The sequence below is a fragment of the Nicotiana tabacum genome, chromosome 16 (genome assembly GCF_000715075.1).
Source record: "Nicotiana tabacum cultivar K326 chromosome 16, ASM71507v2, whole genome shotgun sequence".
NCBI classification, from domain to species: Eukaryota; Viridiplantae; Streptophyta; class Magnoliopsida; order Solanales; family Solanaceae; genus Nicotiana; species Nicotiana tabacum.
This window is the reverse complement of record NC_134095.1, coordinates 155,413,699-155,431,896: the sequence shown is the minus strand read 5'-3', so window position 1 is coordinate 155,431,896 and position 18,198 is coordinate 155,413,699. Positions and strand designations below refer to the sequence as shown.

The window sequence follows — 18,198 nt, the reverse complement described above, 5'->3', positions numbered from 1 at the left end:
TTAATTGTTGAATAAAAAATAAATATATGGTCCTTTCATCTTCATATTCATACCAAAACATTAGTTTGTGGAGACTTCTTCACCTACACTAGTATATGCGCGGGATCGTTCACAAAACCCCAAAAACCTTCACTTATTCCTTAAGGACAGTGATTACTGTGGTTGTTAAAATAAATAAAGAACAAGTGACGGAGAGACTTGGAGCCAAAGGCTAAATTTGTGGAGGAGAATTAACAATTCTCCTATAGCATTCTTGGAGGCTACATATTTTCTCCTATAAAAGGAGAGCTCTTTCACTTCTTTCAACACACCAACAAAGAGAGAAAGAAAGAGTAAGACATCACAGATAAGGTATAAGAAAATAGTCTGTGAGGAAAATAGAGAGTGTGAGCGATATTGTAGTGAGGTGAAATATCAAAAGAAGATTATTTATTTTGAGTGTTGTAGTGGTCTTTGTAGAATTTACTCGGGCCTACAAAGTGTAAAATTCCTTGGTATAGTGATATCAGTTGCTCCTCTCGGGGTCGTAGTTTTTCCCCTTATTCAGAAGGGTTTTCCACGTAAAATCTTAGTGTAATTGTCACTCTTTTATTCTTGTTGATTACCATATCTCACAACTACATTATTATTCCGCTTTTATTACTGTAAATATTATTACCGTGGGGGATTTAATCCCAACAACTGGTATCAGAGTACAAGTTCTGCTCGTTCACAGAAATACTATTCACTATCGGTAGTACTATGCTCGGTGAACAAAAAATGTCCGGAGTAGTATGAGGTAACAAAATTCAACAGAGATATCGGTTTCTCAACATGGCAAAGAAAGATGAGGGATCTGCTCATTCAACAGGGATCACACAAGGTATTAGATGTTGATGCCAAAAAGCCTGATACCATGAAAGCTGGGGATTGGGCTGACTTGGATGAAAAGGCTGCTAATGCAATCAGGTTGCACTTTTCAGATGATGTGGTAAATAACATCATTAATGAAGATACCGCATATGACATTTGGACAAGGTTGGAAAGCCTATACATGTCCAAAACGCTAACAAATAAATTGTACCTGAAGGAGCAGCTATACGCCCTACACATGGGTGAAGGTACGAATTTTTTGTCATAATTAAATGTGTTTAATGGACTAATCACACAGCTCGCCAACCTCGGAGTGAAAATTGAGGAAGAAAATAAAGCCATCTTGCTGTTGAACTCATTGCCATCTTCGTACGATAATTTGGCAACAACTATCCTGCACGGTAAGACTACCATTGAGTTGAAAGACGTCACATCGATTCTTCTACTCAATGAGAAGATGAGAAAGAAGCCTGAAAATCAAGGACAGACTCTCATCACAGAAGGTAGAGGTAGGAGTTACCAAAGGAGTTCAAGCAATTATGGTAGATTTGGAGCTCATGGAAAGTCCAAGAACCGATCCAAGTCAAAAGCCAGAAATTGCTACAATTGCGAACCAGGTCACTTCAAAAGAGACTGCCCAAATCTAAGGAAGGGCAAAGGTGAATGGAGTGGCCAGAAGAATAACGACAACACAATTGCTATGGTGCAAAACAATGATAATGTTGTTCTCTTCATAAATGACGAAGAGGAATACATGCACCTGGTAGGTCCAAAGTCAGAATGGGTGGTTAACACAACAACATCTTACCATGCCACACCAGTAAGAGATCATTTTTGCAGATATGTAACAGGTGATTTCGGCATTGTGAGAATGGGTAACATAAGTTACTCAAAGATTGCGGGGATTGATGACATTTGTATCAAGACAAATGTCGGATGCATATTGGTTCTAAAAGACGTGCGGCATGTACCTGATTTGCGGATGAACTTGATCTCAGGAATTGCTTTGGACCGAGATGGGTACGAAAATTATTTTGCAAATCAAAACTGGAGACTCGCTAAGGGACCATTGGTGATTGAAAAAGGAGTTGCTCGTGGCACGTTGTACCGGACAAATGCAGGAATATGCCAAGGTAAATTTAACGCGGCATAAAATGAGATTTCTGCAGATTTGTGGCACAAAAGAATGGGTCATATGAGCGAGAAGGGATTGCATATTCTTGCCAGGAAATCACTCATCTCTTTTGCCAAAGGTACAACAGTAAAACCTTGTGACTACTGTTTATTTGGTAAGCAGCATAGAGTCTCATTCAGACATCGCCTGAAAGAAAATTGAATATGTTTGATTTAGTATATTATGATGTTTGTGGTCCAATGAAAATTAAATCGATGGGTGGTAACAAATATTTTATTACTTTTATTGATGATTCTTCGCGTAAGTTGTGGGTTTACATCTTGAAAATCAAAGATCAGGTGTTTCAAGTTTTCCAGAAGTTTCATGCTCTAGTAGAAAAGGAGACAGGTCGAAAGCTAAAACGTCTCCGAAGTGATAATGGAGGTGAGTACACTTCAAGGGAATTTGAAGAGTACTGTTCAAGTCATGGTATCAGACATGAAAATATAGTTCCTGGAACCCCACAGCACAATGGCATAGCCGAGAGGATGAACCGCACCATTGTGGAGAAGGTGAGAAGCATGCTTAGAATGGCTAAACTGCCTAAGTCATTCTGGGGTGAAGCAGTTCAGACAGCCTGTTACCTGATCAATAGGAGTCCATCAGTTCTGTTGGCGTTTGACATCCCAAAGAGAGTTTGGACCAACAAGGAGGTGTCCTACTCGCATCTGAAGGTGTTCGGTTGCAGAGCTTTTGCACATGTACTAAAAGAGCAGAGAATAAAGCTAGATGATAAATCCGTTCCCTGCATATTCATCGAATATGGAGATGAAGAGTTTGGGTACAAATTATGGGATCCTGTAAAGAAGAAGGTCATCAGAAATAGAGATGTAATCTTCCGAGAAAGTGAAATTGGGGTTGTAGATAATGAGTCAGAGAAGTCCAAGAATAGTATAATCCCTAATCTTGTTACCATTCCTTCTATTTCTAATAATCCCACAAGTGCAAAAAGTAGAGCCGGCGAGGTTGCTGAGCAGGGGGAGAAACTTAATGATGATGTCGAGCAAGTGAAGCACCCCACTCAGGGAGAAGAAGAACCTCAACCTCTGAGGAGATTAGAAAGGCCAAGGGTAGATTCATGGAGGTACCCTTCCACAGAGTATGTACTCATCAGTGATGAGGGGGAGCCAGAAAGTCTTAAGGAGGTGCTGTCCTATCCAGAAAAGAACCAGTAGATGAAAGCTATGCAAGAAGAGATGGAATCTTTACAGAAAAATGGCACGTACAAGTTGATTGAACTTCCAAAGGGTAAAAGACCACTCAAATGTAAGTGGGTCTTTAAACTCAAGAAAGATGGAAATGGCAAGCTAGTTAGATACAAAGCTCGATTGGTAGTTAAAGGCTTCAAAAAGAAGAAAGGTATTGATTTTGATGAAATTTGCTCACCTGTTGTCAAAATTACTTTTATTCGTACAAACTTGAGCTTAACAGCTAGCCTAGATCTTGAAGTAGACCAGTTGGATGTGAAAACTGCATTTCTTCATGGAGATTTGGAAGAGGAGATTTATATGGAGCAGGTAGAAGGATTTGAAGTAGCTGGAATGAAACACATGGTGTGCAAATTGAATAAGAGTCTTTATGGGTTGAAGCAGGCACCAAAGCAGTGGTATATGAAGTTTGACTCATTCATGAAAAGTCAAACATGAATAAGTTGTTGTGTATGTGGATGACATATTGATTGTAGGACAAGACAAGGAGTTGATTGCAACGGTGAAGAGAGATTTGTCCAAGTCATTTGACATGAAAGACTTGGGCCCAACACAACAAATTTTGGGGATGAAGATAGTTGGAGAGCGAACAAGCAGAAAGTCGTGGGTATCTGAGGAGAAATACATTGAACGTGTACTGGAACACTTCAACATGAAAAGTGCTAAACCAGTCAGCACACCTCTTACTGGTCATCTGAAGTTGAGCAAGAAGATGTGTCCTACAACAGTGGAGGAGAAAGGGAACATGGCTAGAGTTCCTTATTCTTTAGCCGTCAGAAGCTTGATGTATGCAATGGTATGTACCAGACCTGATATTGCTCATGCCGTTGGTGTTGTTAGCGGGTTCCTTGTAAATCCAGGAAAAAAATATTGGGAAGTAGTCAAGTGGATACTCAGGTACCTAAGAGGTACCGCGGGAGATTGCTTGTGTTTTGGATGATCTAATCCAATCTTGAAGGGCAATACGGATGCTGATATGGCAGGTGATCTTGATAATCGTAAATCTTCTGGATACTTGATCACATTTTCAGGGGGAGCTAATCCTGGCAGTCGAAGTTGCAGAAGTGTGTCGCACTCTCTATAACTGAAGTAGAGTATATTGCCGCTACTAAAGTTGGCAAGGAGATGGTATGGCTAAAACGGTTTCTTCAAGAATTTGGATTGCACCAAAAGGAATATACAGTCTATTGCGACAGTCAAAGTGTAATAGACTTGAGCAAAAACATCATGTATCATGCAAGGACGAAGTATATCGACGTGAGATATCACTGAATTTGAGAAAGGATAGAGGATGGATCTATGCAGGACAAGAAGATCCATACAAGTGAGAATCCTTCGGATATGCTTACCAAGGTGGTACCAAGAGCAAGAGACAAGTTCGAGCTATGCAAAGCACTTATCGGCATGCACTCAAACTAGCAACCCCGGTATTACCTCCTTCTGGTGAATGGGTCTGGAGGGGGAGATTGTGGGGTCCAACGCGTTGTTAAAACAAATAAAGAACAAATGAAATAGAAATGTGCCTATAGATAGGTTGGCAAAGAGACTTGGCGCCAACGGCTAAATTTGTGGAGGAGAATTAACAATTCTCCTGTAGCATTCTTGGATGCTACGTATTTTCTCCTATAAAATGAGAGCTCTTTCACTTCTTTGAACACACCAACAAAGAGAGAAAAAAAGAATGAGGCATCACAGACAGGGTATAAGAAAATAGTCTGTGAGGAAAATAGAGAGTGTGAGCGATATTTGAGTGAGGTGGAAATATATCAAAAGAGGGTTATTTCTTTTGAGTGTTGTAGTGATCTTTGTAGTATTTTACTCGGGCCTACAAAGTGAAAAATTCCTTATTATAGTGATATCAGTTGCTCCTCTCGGGGTCGTGGTTTTTTCCCTTATTCAGAAGGGTTTTCCATGTAAAACTTTGGTGTCGTTGTCACTGTTTTATTCTTGTTGATTACCGTATCTCATTACTGCATTATTGTTTCATTTTTATTACCGTGAATATTATTACTGTGGGGAATTTTACAATATGCCATCTACTCCATTTGGGGGACCTTATAGCTCTAACAACATTTATTATATTCCCTCTCTTCTAAATCTGGTTCACTATCGAAGCCTGAAAAACCCGGTAAGCTCCAATTCATTATCTTGGTTTTATTCTAAATCACATTTTAGCATCTGGGTTTTGCTTAAAATCGAATTTTGTACGACTGAGTTGGTGGAGTAATATTATACGACTGAGTTGGTGGGTGCGGCTACTCTGTTTCGCTTTTGGTCGCCGTTTTTCTCCTAATCATCTCTTTCCAAAAACCAATAGATCTAAAGCTATTCCAATTTTGGGCTCATTTTAGGTCCTTGTAGTCTTAGTGATAAAAGAAAGTAAAATTAGTGACAATACTAGGTAAAGTTTACGTATTTACAGTGAATGAAACTTTTGTAAAAGAGTAAATCATCCTTCATCATTATTAATCTAAACAGGAGTTAATAGGATTATATGATAAAACACCATATGAATCGCTGGAAGTAGAAAGAATAGCAGAAAAGAACCTTTTCTATTCCTTACATTGCTTTAGGAAAGAGGTTGTACCCCTACCACTAGAAATTCATTTAAATTAGACAAAGATAGATTTTAGCTTAAGAATTTCTGGAATTTGGCGGATTCAATCGCTGTCCATTGCTATCGAGTTGCACTCGTTTGGTCACCGGTTTGTTGTTGTTATGTTGCCGGATCTCCTCGCCTATTTTAGAAGCTTGCTTGTTGTTTTTCTTCAGTTAATTTCGGCTGCTAGTTACTTTCGGTGCTACACCAGTGGTAGCGGTGATAGCCCTTTTTGGTCTTTGGGTCGTGGTGTTTTCTGTGTTTTCAGGGAAAATCTCAAAGTTGTTGGAGACAAGTTGGGTGCATGAGCACTAGCAAAGGAGAGCAACCTGGACGAGCGTCAGCAAAGGGCGGTGGGAAGCGGTGCGTGAGCTTGCAAGTATATCGAGGGCTGCAAATCAACATAGGTTTGGTTCTCGGGAATTGGTACCTCCCGTTCTACTGTTTTACTTTTGGTGTTAGCTAAATTGATGTTACTTTAGTTCACAATAGTTAAATCATTCAATAGGTGTACAAGTAGTCACTTGTTTCCTTTTAGTTTGATTCGTTGTCCGTTGTGCACTAGCGAGTCTTTTGTAGATCTGTCGTAGGTGTAGTGGCGGCAGTCTGGGATGATAGATTAAAGGCTTGTCCTCAGGTGGGGCAGAGTGTGGGGCAAAGAGTGGGCCCGGGGTCAGGGGGTGGGTCGGGAGGCAGGGGAGGTAGAGGGGGCAAGGGAGCCTATAGGTTGAGAATCGGGTCATGGAACATAGGTTCGCTAACGAGTAAGTCTATAGAGTTGGCGAAGATCCTTCAGAAGAGGAAGATTAATATAGCGTGTGTCCAGGAGACTAGGTGGGTCGGATCGAGGGCGAGAAAAGCGGATGGGTATAAGTTGTGGTACTCTGGAGTCGTGAGGGGTAAGAATGGAGTGGGTATCCTAGTAGATAGCCATCTTAGGGAGTCGGTGGTAGAGGTCAGGCGTGTGAATGATAGACTAATGACTATTAAATTGGTGGTGGGTGAGTGTACTTTAAACGTCGTTAGCGCGTACGCACCGCAAGTAGGTTGTGATGAGGAGATTAAAAGGCATTTTTGGGAAGGGTTGGATGACATTGTTCATAGTATTCCACCTTCCGAGAGGTTATTCATAGGAGGGGATTTCAATGGTCATATTGGGTCGTCTGCAGGTGGTTATACTGAGGTGCATGGCAGCTTTGGTTTCGGGGAACGGAACGGAGGGGGCACCTCACTGCTGGATTTTGCCAAGGCATTCGATCTAGTGATTGCAAACTCGAGTTTTCCGAAGCGAGAGGAGCATTTGGTTACTTACCAAAGTTCGGTGGCGAAGACTCAAATTGATTATCTCCTTCTCAGGAGATGCGACAGAAGGTTGTGCGAGGATTGCAAAGTTATCCCAGGTGAGACCCTTGCAAAGCAACATAGGCTCTTGGTGATGGACGTTATTATTATGATAAGAAGGAAACAGAGGTCAGTACGAGGCCGCCCGAGGATTAGGTGGGGCACCTTGACTAAGGTTAAAGCCCAGGAGTTGGAAGGAAGGTTGTCGGCAATGGGAGCTTGGAGAAGTAGTGGGGACGCAAACACTATGTGGTCGACGACGGCGGACTATATAAGGAAGGCGGCAAGAGAGGTGTTAGGGGTATCTTCAGGCCGCACCGGTGGCCACAAAGGAGACTGGTGGTGGAATGCAGTTGTACAAGGTAAAGTGGAAGCGAAGAAGGTGGCTTACCTGCGGTTAGTGGGGAGCACTGGAGAGGAGGAGAAGAGAGCGAACATTGCGAGATATAAGGTAGCTAGGAAGGAGGCAAAGATGGCAGTGACGGAGGCAAAGACGACAGCTTTTGCTCGTTTGTATGAGGAACTTGGGAACAAAGGCGGGGAGAAGAAGTTACTCCGACTCGCTAAGGTGAGAGAAAGGACGGCTCGGGATTTGGACCAAGTGAGGTGCATAAAAGATGAGGACGGCAAAGTTTTGTTGGGGGATGACCAGATTAAGAGGAGATGACAGACCTACTTTCATAAACTTCTAAATGAGGAAGGGGATCAGGATATTGTACTAGGTGAATTGAGGAATGCCGACAACCCCCATGAACTAAGTGATTGTCGGGACATTGAGGTCGATGAGGTCATGGAGGCAATGCGTAAGATGAGAAGGGGCAGAGCTACCGGACCAGATGAAATTCCGGTTGAGCTTTGGAGGTGTGTGGGTAGAGCAGGCTTGGAATGGCTTACTAAGTTGCTTAATGTTATATCCAAGACTAATAGGATGCCCGAAGAGTGGAGGTGGAGTACAATGGTCCCGTTGTATAAGAACAAAGGCGATATTCAGATCTGTAACAACTATAGGGGTATTAAATTACTAAGTCATACCATGAAAGTCTGGGAGAGAGTGGTAGAAATGAGAGTGCGAAGGACGGTGTCTATTTCAGACAACCAGTTCGGGTTCATGCCGGGGCGATCTACCACAAAAGCTATCCACCTTATTAGGAGGATGGTGGAACAATACAGGGATAAGAAGAAGGATCTCCACATGGTGTTTATCGATCTAGAGAAAGCGTACGACAGGGTTCCTAGGGAGGTCTTATGGAGATGCTTAGAGGCTAAAGGGGTCCCGGTTGCCTACATTAGGGCGATTAAGGACATGTATGATGGAGCTAAGACTCGGGTTAGGACAGCAGGAGGCGATTCCGATTATTTTCCGGTTATTACGGGGTTGCACCAAGGGTCTGCGTTCAGCCCTTTCCTATTTGCCCTGGTGATGGATGCTATAACGCATCATATTCAAGGGGAGGTGCCATGGTGCATGCTATTTGTTGATGACATAGTCCTAATCGACGAGACACGACGCGGCGTCAGCGAGAAGTTAGAGGTTTGGAGACATACCCTTGAGTCTCATTACTGCATTATTGTTTCGTTTTTATTACCGTGAATATTATTACGGTGGGGAATTTCTTCCCAACAATTACATTATCGAAGCCAAATTATTTCATTCTATTATTTTTCTAACAACTAGTTCACTACCTATTCCTTAAGGACAATGATTACTAATAGATTTATATTTAGTACAAGATAACTACTATTTCGAAGTGAACCAGAGTTAGTGAGGGAAAAAATATGTTAGTATTAAACAGTCAAACGTTGCATCATTCACTTTTTCAGGTTCACTGAAAATCAAAAAGTGACTAATCACATACAAACATATTAACTCATGAGTTCCTCTTGCTTGTGTGTATGAATAACAGAGTCAGCTCTAGGGTACGAAATACATGTCAATACGTAGCCCTTGTCGATTAGATTCTCATCGAGGAACGAGCCCTCGGATTGGTCTACTGATCCAGAAACCAACTGTCCTGCACATGTTCCACAAGTACCGGCCCTACATGAATAAGGCAATTCCATTCCAGCATTTTCTGCAGTATCAAGTATGTATTGATCATCAGGGATTTCGACTTCATTTTCATTACCATCAGGCCCGACTAGTTTCACCCTGTACGTTGCCATTGCTGAGAATTTGAAATTGGAGAAAGATTTCAAGCCGAATGCTTTGGAAATGCTCTTTACACAAGTTAAAGCACGTCGCGGCCTAGTGAAAGTAGAGGATTGCATTGATGGTGCACCTTTGAGCAAGCTAGACGAAGGAACATTAACAGTTGACATGCTTGCACCTGCGATACATAGAACAACTTAATCAATAAGCTAAATCAACCTCTTAACATCATTAATCAAGATTTAAGAATGTTTTCACCTAATAAAATTGGCATTATATTTTTGGAATGAGAGATTCGCTTAATCCTAAAAAGCCCGGCAATCATAGTCTCGATAAATGAAAGGCACCCGCTCTTATTCCACACAGTCGAAGATAAAGGCCGTTTTCTCATCAAATTGCGCCAGGAAAGAATATAAATAAACTCACTTACTTCTTTTCTTCATTTTCGTTAAAAGAAAAACAAGATCTTAATGCACAATTAAAGTTACCTTACCCCAAACAAGCTAGATGAATAAATGACATACTCTTGTCCAGTATTCTAAAAATAGATTTTCACTTTTACTTGTCACTTTTAGTATATCAAGAGAATACAATTTCTTTTTTCATGTTATACTCATAGTATTAATTACTCATTTCAAATCATTTTCTCAATTCCATTAACAATATGCATCAATTAATATGAGTATCATGGTAAATTAAGCACTTCATTTATTATTTCTTAAAGGGTGTATAAAGTCTCATAGTGGACAAGCAAAAGTGAACGGAGGGAGTATATCTTCACATACACTCTTATCATGAAAACCATAGTTAATTAATACCCATTGTTATCTTAATTTGTGACTTAATCATGCTAAATTAATACAGTTTGTTGTAAACACTAGGTGCGAGTAAATTAATAAAATTCATTTTCCTCTTCCTTTTCTGCTTTCGAAGTAATAAAAAAAAGTATTTTTCTTCCGTCAAGTCTGTATTTATTAGAGTCAAACATCTCTATAACAGTCTCGTTTGTTCCAACAATTTTTTGGCTGCTATAGTAAAATGCTATTATAGAAAACTATGTTATAATATAACATGAAAAACTGATTCCAAAAAAGCTTGGTCGCTAATTCGCTACAATGAAATATTGTTATAGAGAATGAGTGTTAGATATTTCAGAAGATAAATGATTATTATTAATGACTCAAGATGTTATATCCTTATTTTCTTAGAGATACAGATATGTTGGTATAATTATTGCACCACAGCTAGTATTTAACAACAGAAAAATGATTCCATAGACGAAACTCAAAATATTGATTAGTACTTAAAGAAGTAGTAGAAGATATGAACCTTTTGAAGATGATAATCTGAGGAGCTGAATTCAACAAAAAATGAAGAGCTTAGTTGCAATTTCTGTTCGGTTACACACTTCTTCCTAGTTCTAGATATATGTATGTATAATATATAGTCTGAATTGGAATAAACAAACAAAAACAGAAAGAAATCTCATTCACTTCCAACTGTCGATGTGGCAAAAAAGTGAGGCAAGAAACAAAAATGCTGTCGTCATCACGTGATCAGATTGGGGCACAGCACGTGACTTAATTTACATCCTTGCCCTTTCAATATCGTACGAGGCAAGGCTGCAAATACCATGTTTTCTTTTCATTAATTTTTTGGATTAAATTAATAGTCAGTGTTTATTAATACAATCTTCATTTGGTAATTGCAATCACTGTGAATTATTCCTGGGAAAAATCTCTTCATTATCTAATCTTTAGAAGCTACAAGAATTTGTCCTAATAACATGCAGAAATAAGCTGATTAAAAGCGAAAAAAAGACGAGAAGAAAATATGAAAATGTTCTCTCAAAATGAATATCAAATAATATCTACATTAGTATGGATTATGAGAATGTTGGATAATAAAATGTTGCACTTAGTGAAATAATATAGATTACTATAAAGGTCAAGTTTCACGATCACGCATATTTAGCATGTAAAATTTAGAATTTATTAAGAAGTGCAAATTAGCAGATAGCTTAATGGACTACCTCTTAGGAATGTGTCATGAAAGGATCCTTCTCCCTTATTAGTCAGGGGTATGAGTTTTAGTCCTTGGTATGAAGAATCTTGTATATAATACAAAATTGTCAAGTTGATCGAAACTAATTGCATTCTCTAGCCTAAAAGTGTATAAATATGTATATAATACAAATATATACAAAACACACACACACACACATATATTCTCCGAGAAGGCCATATTTGTGCAAATAATCGGTGGAAATAAGCTCACGTAGAAATGCAAGATAAGACTACATACAATAGGTAAAAATAGCACGGGCTAGCCAGTTTTCGAACTCTTCATTCAAAAATAGCCAGCATTTGCAAAGTCATTGAAAAATAACCACTATTTTGCTACAATAGGGACTGGTCCAGCATAATATACTGGAGATCGGTGCATCTGTGTATGAACTTCCAGCATATTATGTTGGAACTCCAACACGCGAAAAGTTCCAGCATAATATACTGGAGATTGGAGCACCTGTGTATGAACTTCCTGCATATTATGCTGGACCGGTATATTATACTGTTTATGCTGGAGTTCCAGTATACTTATGCTAGAACTCCATTATAATATGTTAAAGTTCCATTTTACTTATGCTGGAACTTCAGTATATTATGGTGAAGTATTTTCCGAATTTTGAACACTGTTTTCGTTTAGATTTAGCTTTATATGAAAAGTGGCTAAATTTCGATTACTTTTGAAACTATGGCTATTTTTGAATGACCACTTGTAAATCTAGTTTTTTTTTTGAATTTCTCCCAAAAGTCACAATATAGTCCATTTCTTTCCGAGACCTCACAAATAGCTAGAACTTATGTATCGAGCTGCCATGCATCTAGTGCATGCTATTCTTGACATCAGTATCAGGGAAGAAAGTTTCTACTGAATAAAAAGAAAATCATAAAACACTCAAACAGTAAGTCCTATCTGCAAACAAAGTTTGGACACACAATCAATCATCTATTGTTGATATACTGCCACAAGGAGACCGTCAATTGTCCATGCCAATGCAGTCAGTTGATCAGGAACGGTCATTAGCACTCGACAGAATTACAGAACTGACTCCAACTTCATTTCTTTTTGGAGAAGAAAGTCGATCCTTAGACCATTCCTCTAAGGCTTTACGATGCAGAGCATTCATTCGTATATATGGCCGCTTTTCTTTGATCAACTTCTCAGCATTTTTCCAATCTTCTGCTAGACCCAGAGCTACTAACAGTGCACACATGACTGCAACACTCCTTCCATGACCTAGCGGAAACAGTACAAGAATTTACAACGAAATATCAGTGACAAGTTCTCAGTTGACTGCAGTTAAACCAATAAAACATAGGGAAAAAAAACAAAGAAGTTAAGCTAAACAGTCTCCACACAGACATTGCAGTTAATTGGTGCAGTTTAAGTACATAACTTCTCACTACATGCAAGAGAACACATTTGGGAACTGTATTCCGTTTAGGAAATCAGAAGCCTGTGATCTCATTAGGACAGAAGTCCCAGGTAATCATCAGGTTCTTTGGCAGTAACGAGCACTTGAAAAACACAAGGCTGGATGGTGATCAGTACCCACCAAATCCTAGATTTGGGAACTGTAATCCGTTTCCAAACTCTCGCTATACTAACATAAAATACCAGTTGCAATTGCTTTCAACTTTTATAACTAGAGTCAATAGGAATGTTACGTCTCAATATTGGATTGATATTTCTTAGGTAACTGTGAGCTAAGAACAATTTGTTTCATCAACCTTTTAACTCTCAACACAGATCACCCATCCACCATGAACGTGTCGCTAGTAGTAGTCCTATATTTGCCAGGAAATCTAAGTTGCGCGGACTCTTCGATTTTGGTGCCGTCCCATCCCGATATAAGATGGAAACGGGATACGTCCCAGATTCGGTCAACTGACTTCGGATACTTTGACCGGGGTCCATCGACAAATTTAGGAGAAAAATTGAGATTTTGATTTCTAAAAATAAAAAATAAAATAGATTTAGGACAATAAAAGAATAATGTCCATCTTGGAGAATGAAAGATTGAATTCTACAATATTCATGTAAGTTTTTCACAGAATATCTCTCAAAATTTACAATATTTTTATAGCTCTATTTTTTATTAGCCGAATCCCCGCACCTGTATCCATATCCGGGTCCGCACCCCCGAATCTTAAAATTTAGATTTTTCCGAATCCGATACCCGGATCCGTCCTTGTATCGCATATCCGCACCCGAGTCCGAGCAACTAAGTTGGAAATCTATAATTGGTATAGTACCTTATAGGCAGTCTCAAGGACACCCAATGAACCAGCTCAAGATATCTAGAAGCATCCTAAAGAAAAAGATATATATGGGACGAAGACGCCCATGATCCACTTGGCCCACAGATTCAAAGAAGAACCCAAGGGAAGGCTCGAAGACATGAAAATTCAATGAACAATGATCGATTATCCAATCACTATGGATAAAATGAGTGGTTGAGCATCCATTACCTCTGAAGAACAATTACAACCACTTGCGTAATGGTCGCCAGTTAGTATTAAGTAGAACGACAGGCTATATAAAGAGCCTCATCCTTCTTGTCAAACAACTTGGGGGATAGCATGAGCGACAAGGAGAAGAAAAGAGAGAGAAAGAGAAAGAAAGTAGAAAAAGCAAGAAATTGCATGCAGAAGGAAGAAAAAGCACACAACACGTAGAGGAGGAACACATAAAACCGTATGCTTAAAAGAGCCCTTCCCAGCAAAAATCAAACTGATATAAGAGAGGGGTCAGAAGGACATAAAGGAGTACTAAGAGTCAGCGTTAGGCAACATAGCAGGAGGAGTTGAGTAATTGGATCTTAGGCCTTCAGCAGATCAGCATATATTGACACCTGCATAAAAAGGAATACCTTGATTTCAGGAGATATACATGCTCGGGTATGTGACTTAGGCGACAACCGTATCTACGATGAATTTGCAGGGTAAACACATCGGGCGGGATGTAAAGGCACGATACGGGAGAATTGTGAGATCGTTCACTACTATTATATCATTTCCTCTTCTATATGTTGCTTCAGCGTACTCAATGATCATAGTGATTTGTGTGTCAGGGCAGACTCCGTCTCACTCTACCTCTTCAAGACTAGAAGCGGCATATGGAGGAGCAATGTCTGGATGATTAGCAACGGTCGCTCAGAGAACTCACTCAAAGCCCTACTGACAGTGGGTGCCACGGATGGCACCTTAGGACCAATCCATGTACCAGCTAAGAAGTTGAGGAAAGTCCATCATGTAGTCCTCTATTTGCTTTTTCTTTTTTGATAAGGAACAGTTCATCATTGTAGTCGTTATATCAATAAATGATGCATCTTAAGCGAAGCACATTAAACTCCAGAGCAATGAAAAAACAATAAGACAGTTTAACATGAAAATCATGTTGGTAATCTGCAAAACTAACATTGCTCATACAGAACAAAGGCGCCAATTCCAAGGAACATGGGGCATATTCCAACAAAAATTTTGGAGCTATACTTGCTGCTAATAAGAGTCCCCATTTTCTTAGTGCAGCCAAAGCAAGTTATACTTTTATGATTATGCTGGTTTCATCTAATTCCAGTAACAGGGGTTGCAACATCTGTGATTTACAACTTCTTTTTGACCTCTCTTTAAATGCCTGCGACAATTTTCCTTAAATATATATCTATTACACACCTTCATGCCATTCAGCATTGTCTACCATACCAGAAAAATGCTAGCTTTCTCCTTAATAAACATCACTTTAGAAATCCTATAGTGTTTCTTCGTAATGTGTGGTTTCATAGTAACAAATCCAATAGGGTGCCAAAAAAGAACAGTATCAACATTTTACTGAACCGACAAAGGTAGGTGCATCTCTCACTCATAGTTTGGTTACCAAATGCATTACCATCACTCTTCGTGAAATAGTGTATTCACGATTATAAATGAACTAGTTGCATAGATATAGATATAGAGAAAGCCCTTTCTCTTCAGAGGGTGATATTAGGGTTTTGAGATCGGTTCTAACATCGAACAAGTTTTCGACCCAAAAAGCTCGACAAAGCTGTCGTATGCGAGTACTACGAGGCCCATGACTTTCTTGATCGCCTCATTCTTGGATCAAGATGTGGCTAAAGTCTCTTCGATAGTAGTGCATATTGCGCTCAAGTCTCCCGAGCCTCCTGTTGTACCAATGTCTATATACAGTTTTAGGAATAAGGTCAATTTCTTTTCCGGTATATACTGAAAAGACAAACTATTTTTTGAATGAAATATTGATAAGATAAACTTTAGGTGCTTTCATATGATTTTTCCTAGACTTTCTGATTTATCCAAGAAGTTGCAGTAAATAACAAAGTATCATATGTTCACATAAATGTATTAACGACCTATCAGTCTGTTTCTCTTCATCCTTTCTTTCGGACACCTCCATACATGACACATGTAAGCAACTGATGACATTTGCATACAGCAAGCAAACTACCAATTGTACTGTCTATGAAAGCGAAGAGGTGCAACCTTATCAGTCTGACTTCAGTAGCATTTTGTAACTAGGAGCACTCATCTATGGATAAGCCTCCTTACTGTTGAGTTAGGTTAGTCAATCAGGCCCGACAGCTGATATTTTTAATACTATTTTCATCACAAAGATATCAAGTCAGGATCGATTGCTCACACAGCACGCCAATGTCATTGAAGTTCCTGTATAATAGGGGTGGTACCAAAAGGAGGTATCTTCTACCAAGGATGAAAATTGATTCTTAGCTTTCTTCCTAATAAATATCAGTTCATGAGCAGTGTTATCCAAGGTGAAAAGCACAAAAAAAACTCTAAGGTACATCTGGGTTTTAATGAAGAAAGGAGCAAATGGAGAAAAAATACAAATATATATGTGTAGTCCAAGACTAATAATTAGAAGCATGAATAATAAATATATGGATAAGGAAATTGAATTTTTTTTACAATAAAGTGGAATATCAATTGTTTAGGTTTGCCTTTTCAGAATTATGCTCATTGGCAAGGAAAAGTATGTCTTAGAGCCTTGATGACAATACTGAAGTGTCCGCTAAGCGAGGAGAAGCGCTCAACATGTTTTGAGCCTCGCTTTCGGGCATAAGAGCGCTTTAAGCGCGCCTTTGACAACACTGTTCATAAGTCCTATAATTTTCATTGTGATAATATAATAGGTGAGCCAAAAACATGAACCCAATAGCAAACCTTCAAGGAACCAGGAATATAAACGAGGGGATTGAAAACGTCACACCTAGGATTTATTTGAAGCCCCTTTGCCACTTTACTAGAACTTTCCCCTATGTCAAGGTGATTCAACATTATATATAACCAAAAATAACAAGTTTTTTCCCTATTTGCACAGAATGATTTTTCAACAAAGTGAATGCAATTGACCCCCCCCCTTCAAACTGGCTCCGCCCTTGACAGTATACCATAATCAAACCAGAGGCGGAAACAAGAATATAAAGTTCATAGTTTCTGAATTTCCCACCGATCTCATAGTTACTGGGTTCGCGTATCTCTCTCTATATATATAATAAATTTTTTAATACAAATACAGGATCTAAGCAAAAGCTACTAGGTTCGTCTGAATAACTAATACTCTCACTCCGCCCCTGAAACCAGACACTAATGAAAGTGAAGCAAGTTAGCAACTATAATATCTAAGGGAAACAATTATGACTTGATGAATACAAAAAGATTGATCTGAAACAAAGTTCTAAAATTCAAGAATCATACCATATGCACAATGGATGAAAACAGGTATATTCTGAGCTCTTTTTCTACAAGCCCACTTAACAGCAACTTCAATATCACTTGGCTGAGGTGACCTTGTATCCCAAGTTGGAATACACAAAAATGCATGATTCCCTGTAAATTCCAACATCCTAGGCAACTCACAAGTACAATCAATAATAGCAGGATTTCCAGGTGGCAATTTCTTAATTTCAGAAGGCCAACCTCCAACATATAACCCTTCAAAAATCTCACTATATGGAGGTTCACCACTTTCCAACCTTCTTAATGCTGAAAACCCTCTAACAAAATACAAATATGGACTGAACATAATTAATGACCATATTGGAAAAGACCCATCTGAGTTTTTTCCTAATAGAATTGGAAGATTAATTGATGGATTAGCAGCTAATGCTACTAAGAATGATACTAATGATGCATATAAGCATGGTATTGACAATAATGTGTAGCCATAATTCTTGAAAGTTGCAAATAATAAGAATAAAGTTGCTGCCTTTAGGCCTATTAGCACTGATATTCCAACTCCCATTTCTTTTCTTGACCTAAAGATTTGATTTTTGAGGGGAAAAAAATCAGATGCAAGGTTGAAAAACTTTAATGGGTAATTCACAATTCAAGAAATTGCAGTGGATACTAATGATAATCTTAACGATCTTCAAGATTTAAGGACAATTACAAAGAAGGAAGTTAAGGAGATGAAGAGAGAATATTTGAGTAAACGAGATGCAAGTCGCTTATTTAGAGGGCAAGGAACTTTGCTTGAGGACGTTGAACATTTTTTTTTAATTAATAGAATAGAGTGTGATTTGAAAAGCAAAAAAAATAAATAAAAAATACAGTGTTTCGATGGAAGAAGATATTTTTTGGTTTCCCACCGGAAACGGACCCATGTGTATGGACGAGGGGTCACCGAACCCCATAAAGTTCGGATGAAATTTTGTATACTTTGAAAATGGTTAATTTAAAGCAGTTGACACCCTGAACAAAATCTTTAGCGAGCACTGGTTGAGCAGAATAATGTGCCCTGTCGCATTAAAATTCTAAGTTCGCCTCTATTTCCC

The 18,198-nt window shown here is 39.0% G+C and overlaps 2 protein-coding genes across 2 annotated transcripts; both read right to left on the bottom strand.

Annotated features, from left to right (window-relative positions):
* Positions 1-9,037: 9,037 nt before the first annotated feature.
* On the bottom strand, positions 9,038-9,766 carry LOC107759726 (ferredoxin, root R-B1-like). Its single transcript, XM_075232389.1, has 2 exons — positions 9,754-9,766; positions 9,038-9,501 (listed from the first exon to the last, which is right to left on the bottom strand). Exons 1-2 carry the CDS (start codon positions 9,764-9,766, stop codon positions 9,038-9,040), a joined length of 477 nt encoding a protein of 158 aa, XP_075088490.1.
* Positions 9,767-12,084: 2,318 nt separating this feature from the next.
* On the bottom strand, positions 12,085-17,892 carry LOC107759724 (uncharacterized). Its single transcript, XM_016577722.2, has 2 exons — positions 17,120-17,892; positions 12,085-12,623 (listed from the first exon to the last, which is right to left on the bottom strand). The coding sequence occupies exons 1-2, from the start codon at positions 17,664-17,666 to the stop codon at positions 12,394-12,396; spliced, it is 777 nt and encodes a 258-aa protein (XP_016433208.1). The 5' UTR covers positions 17,667-17,892; the 3' UTR covers positions 12,085-12,393.
* Between the last annotated feature and the right edge of the window lie 306 nt (positions 17,893-18,198).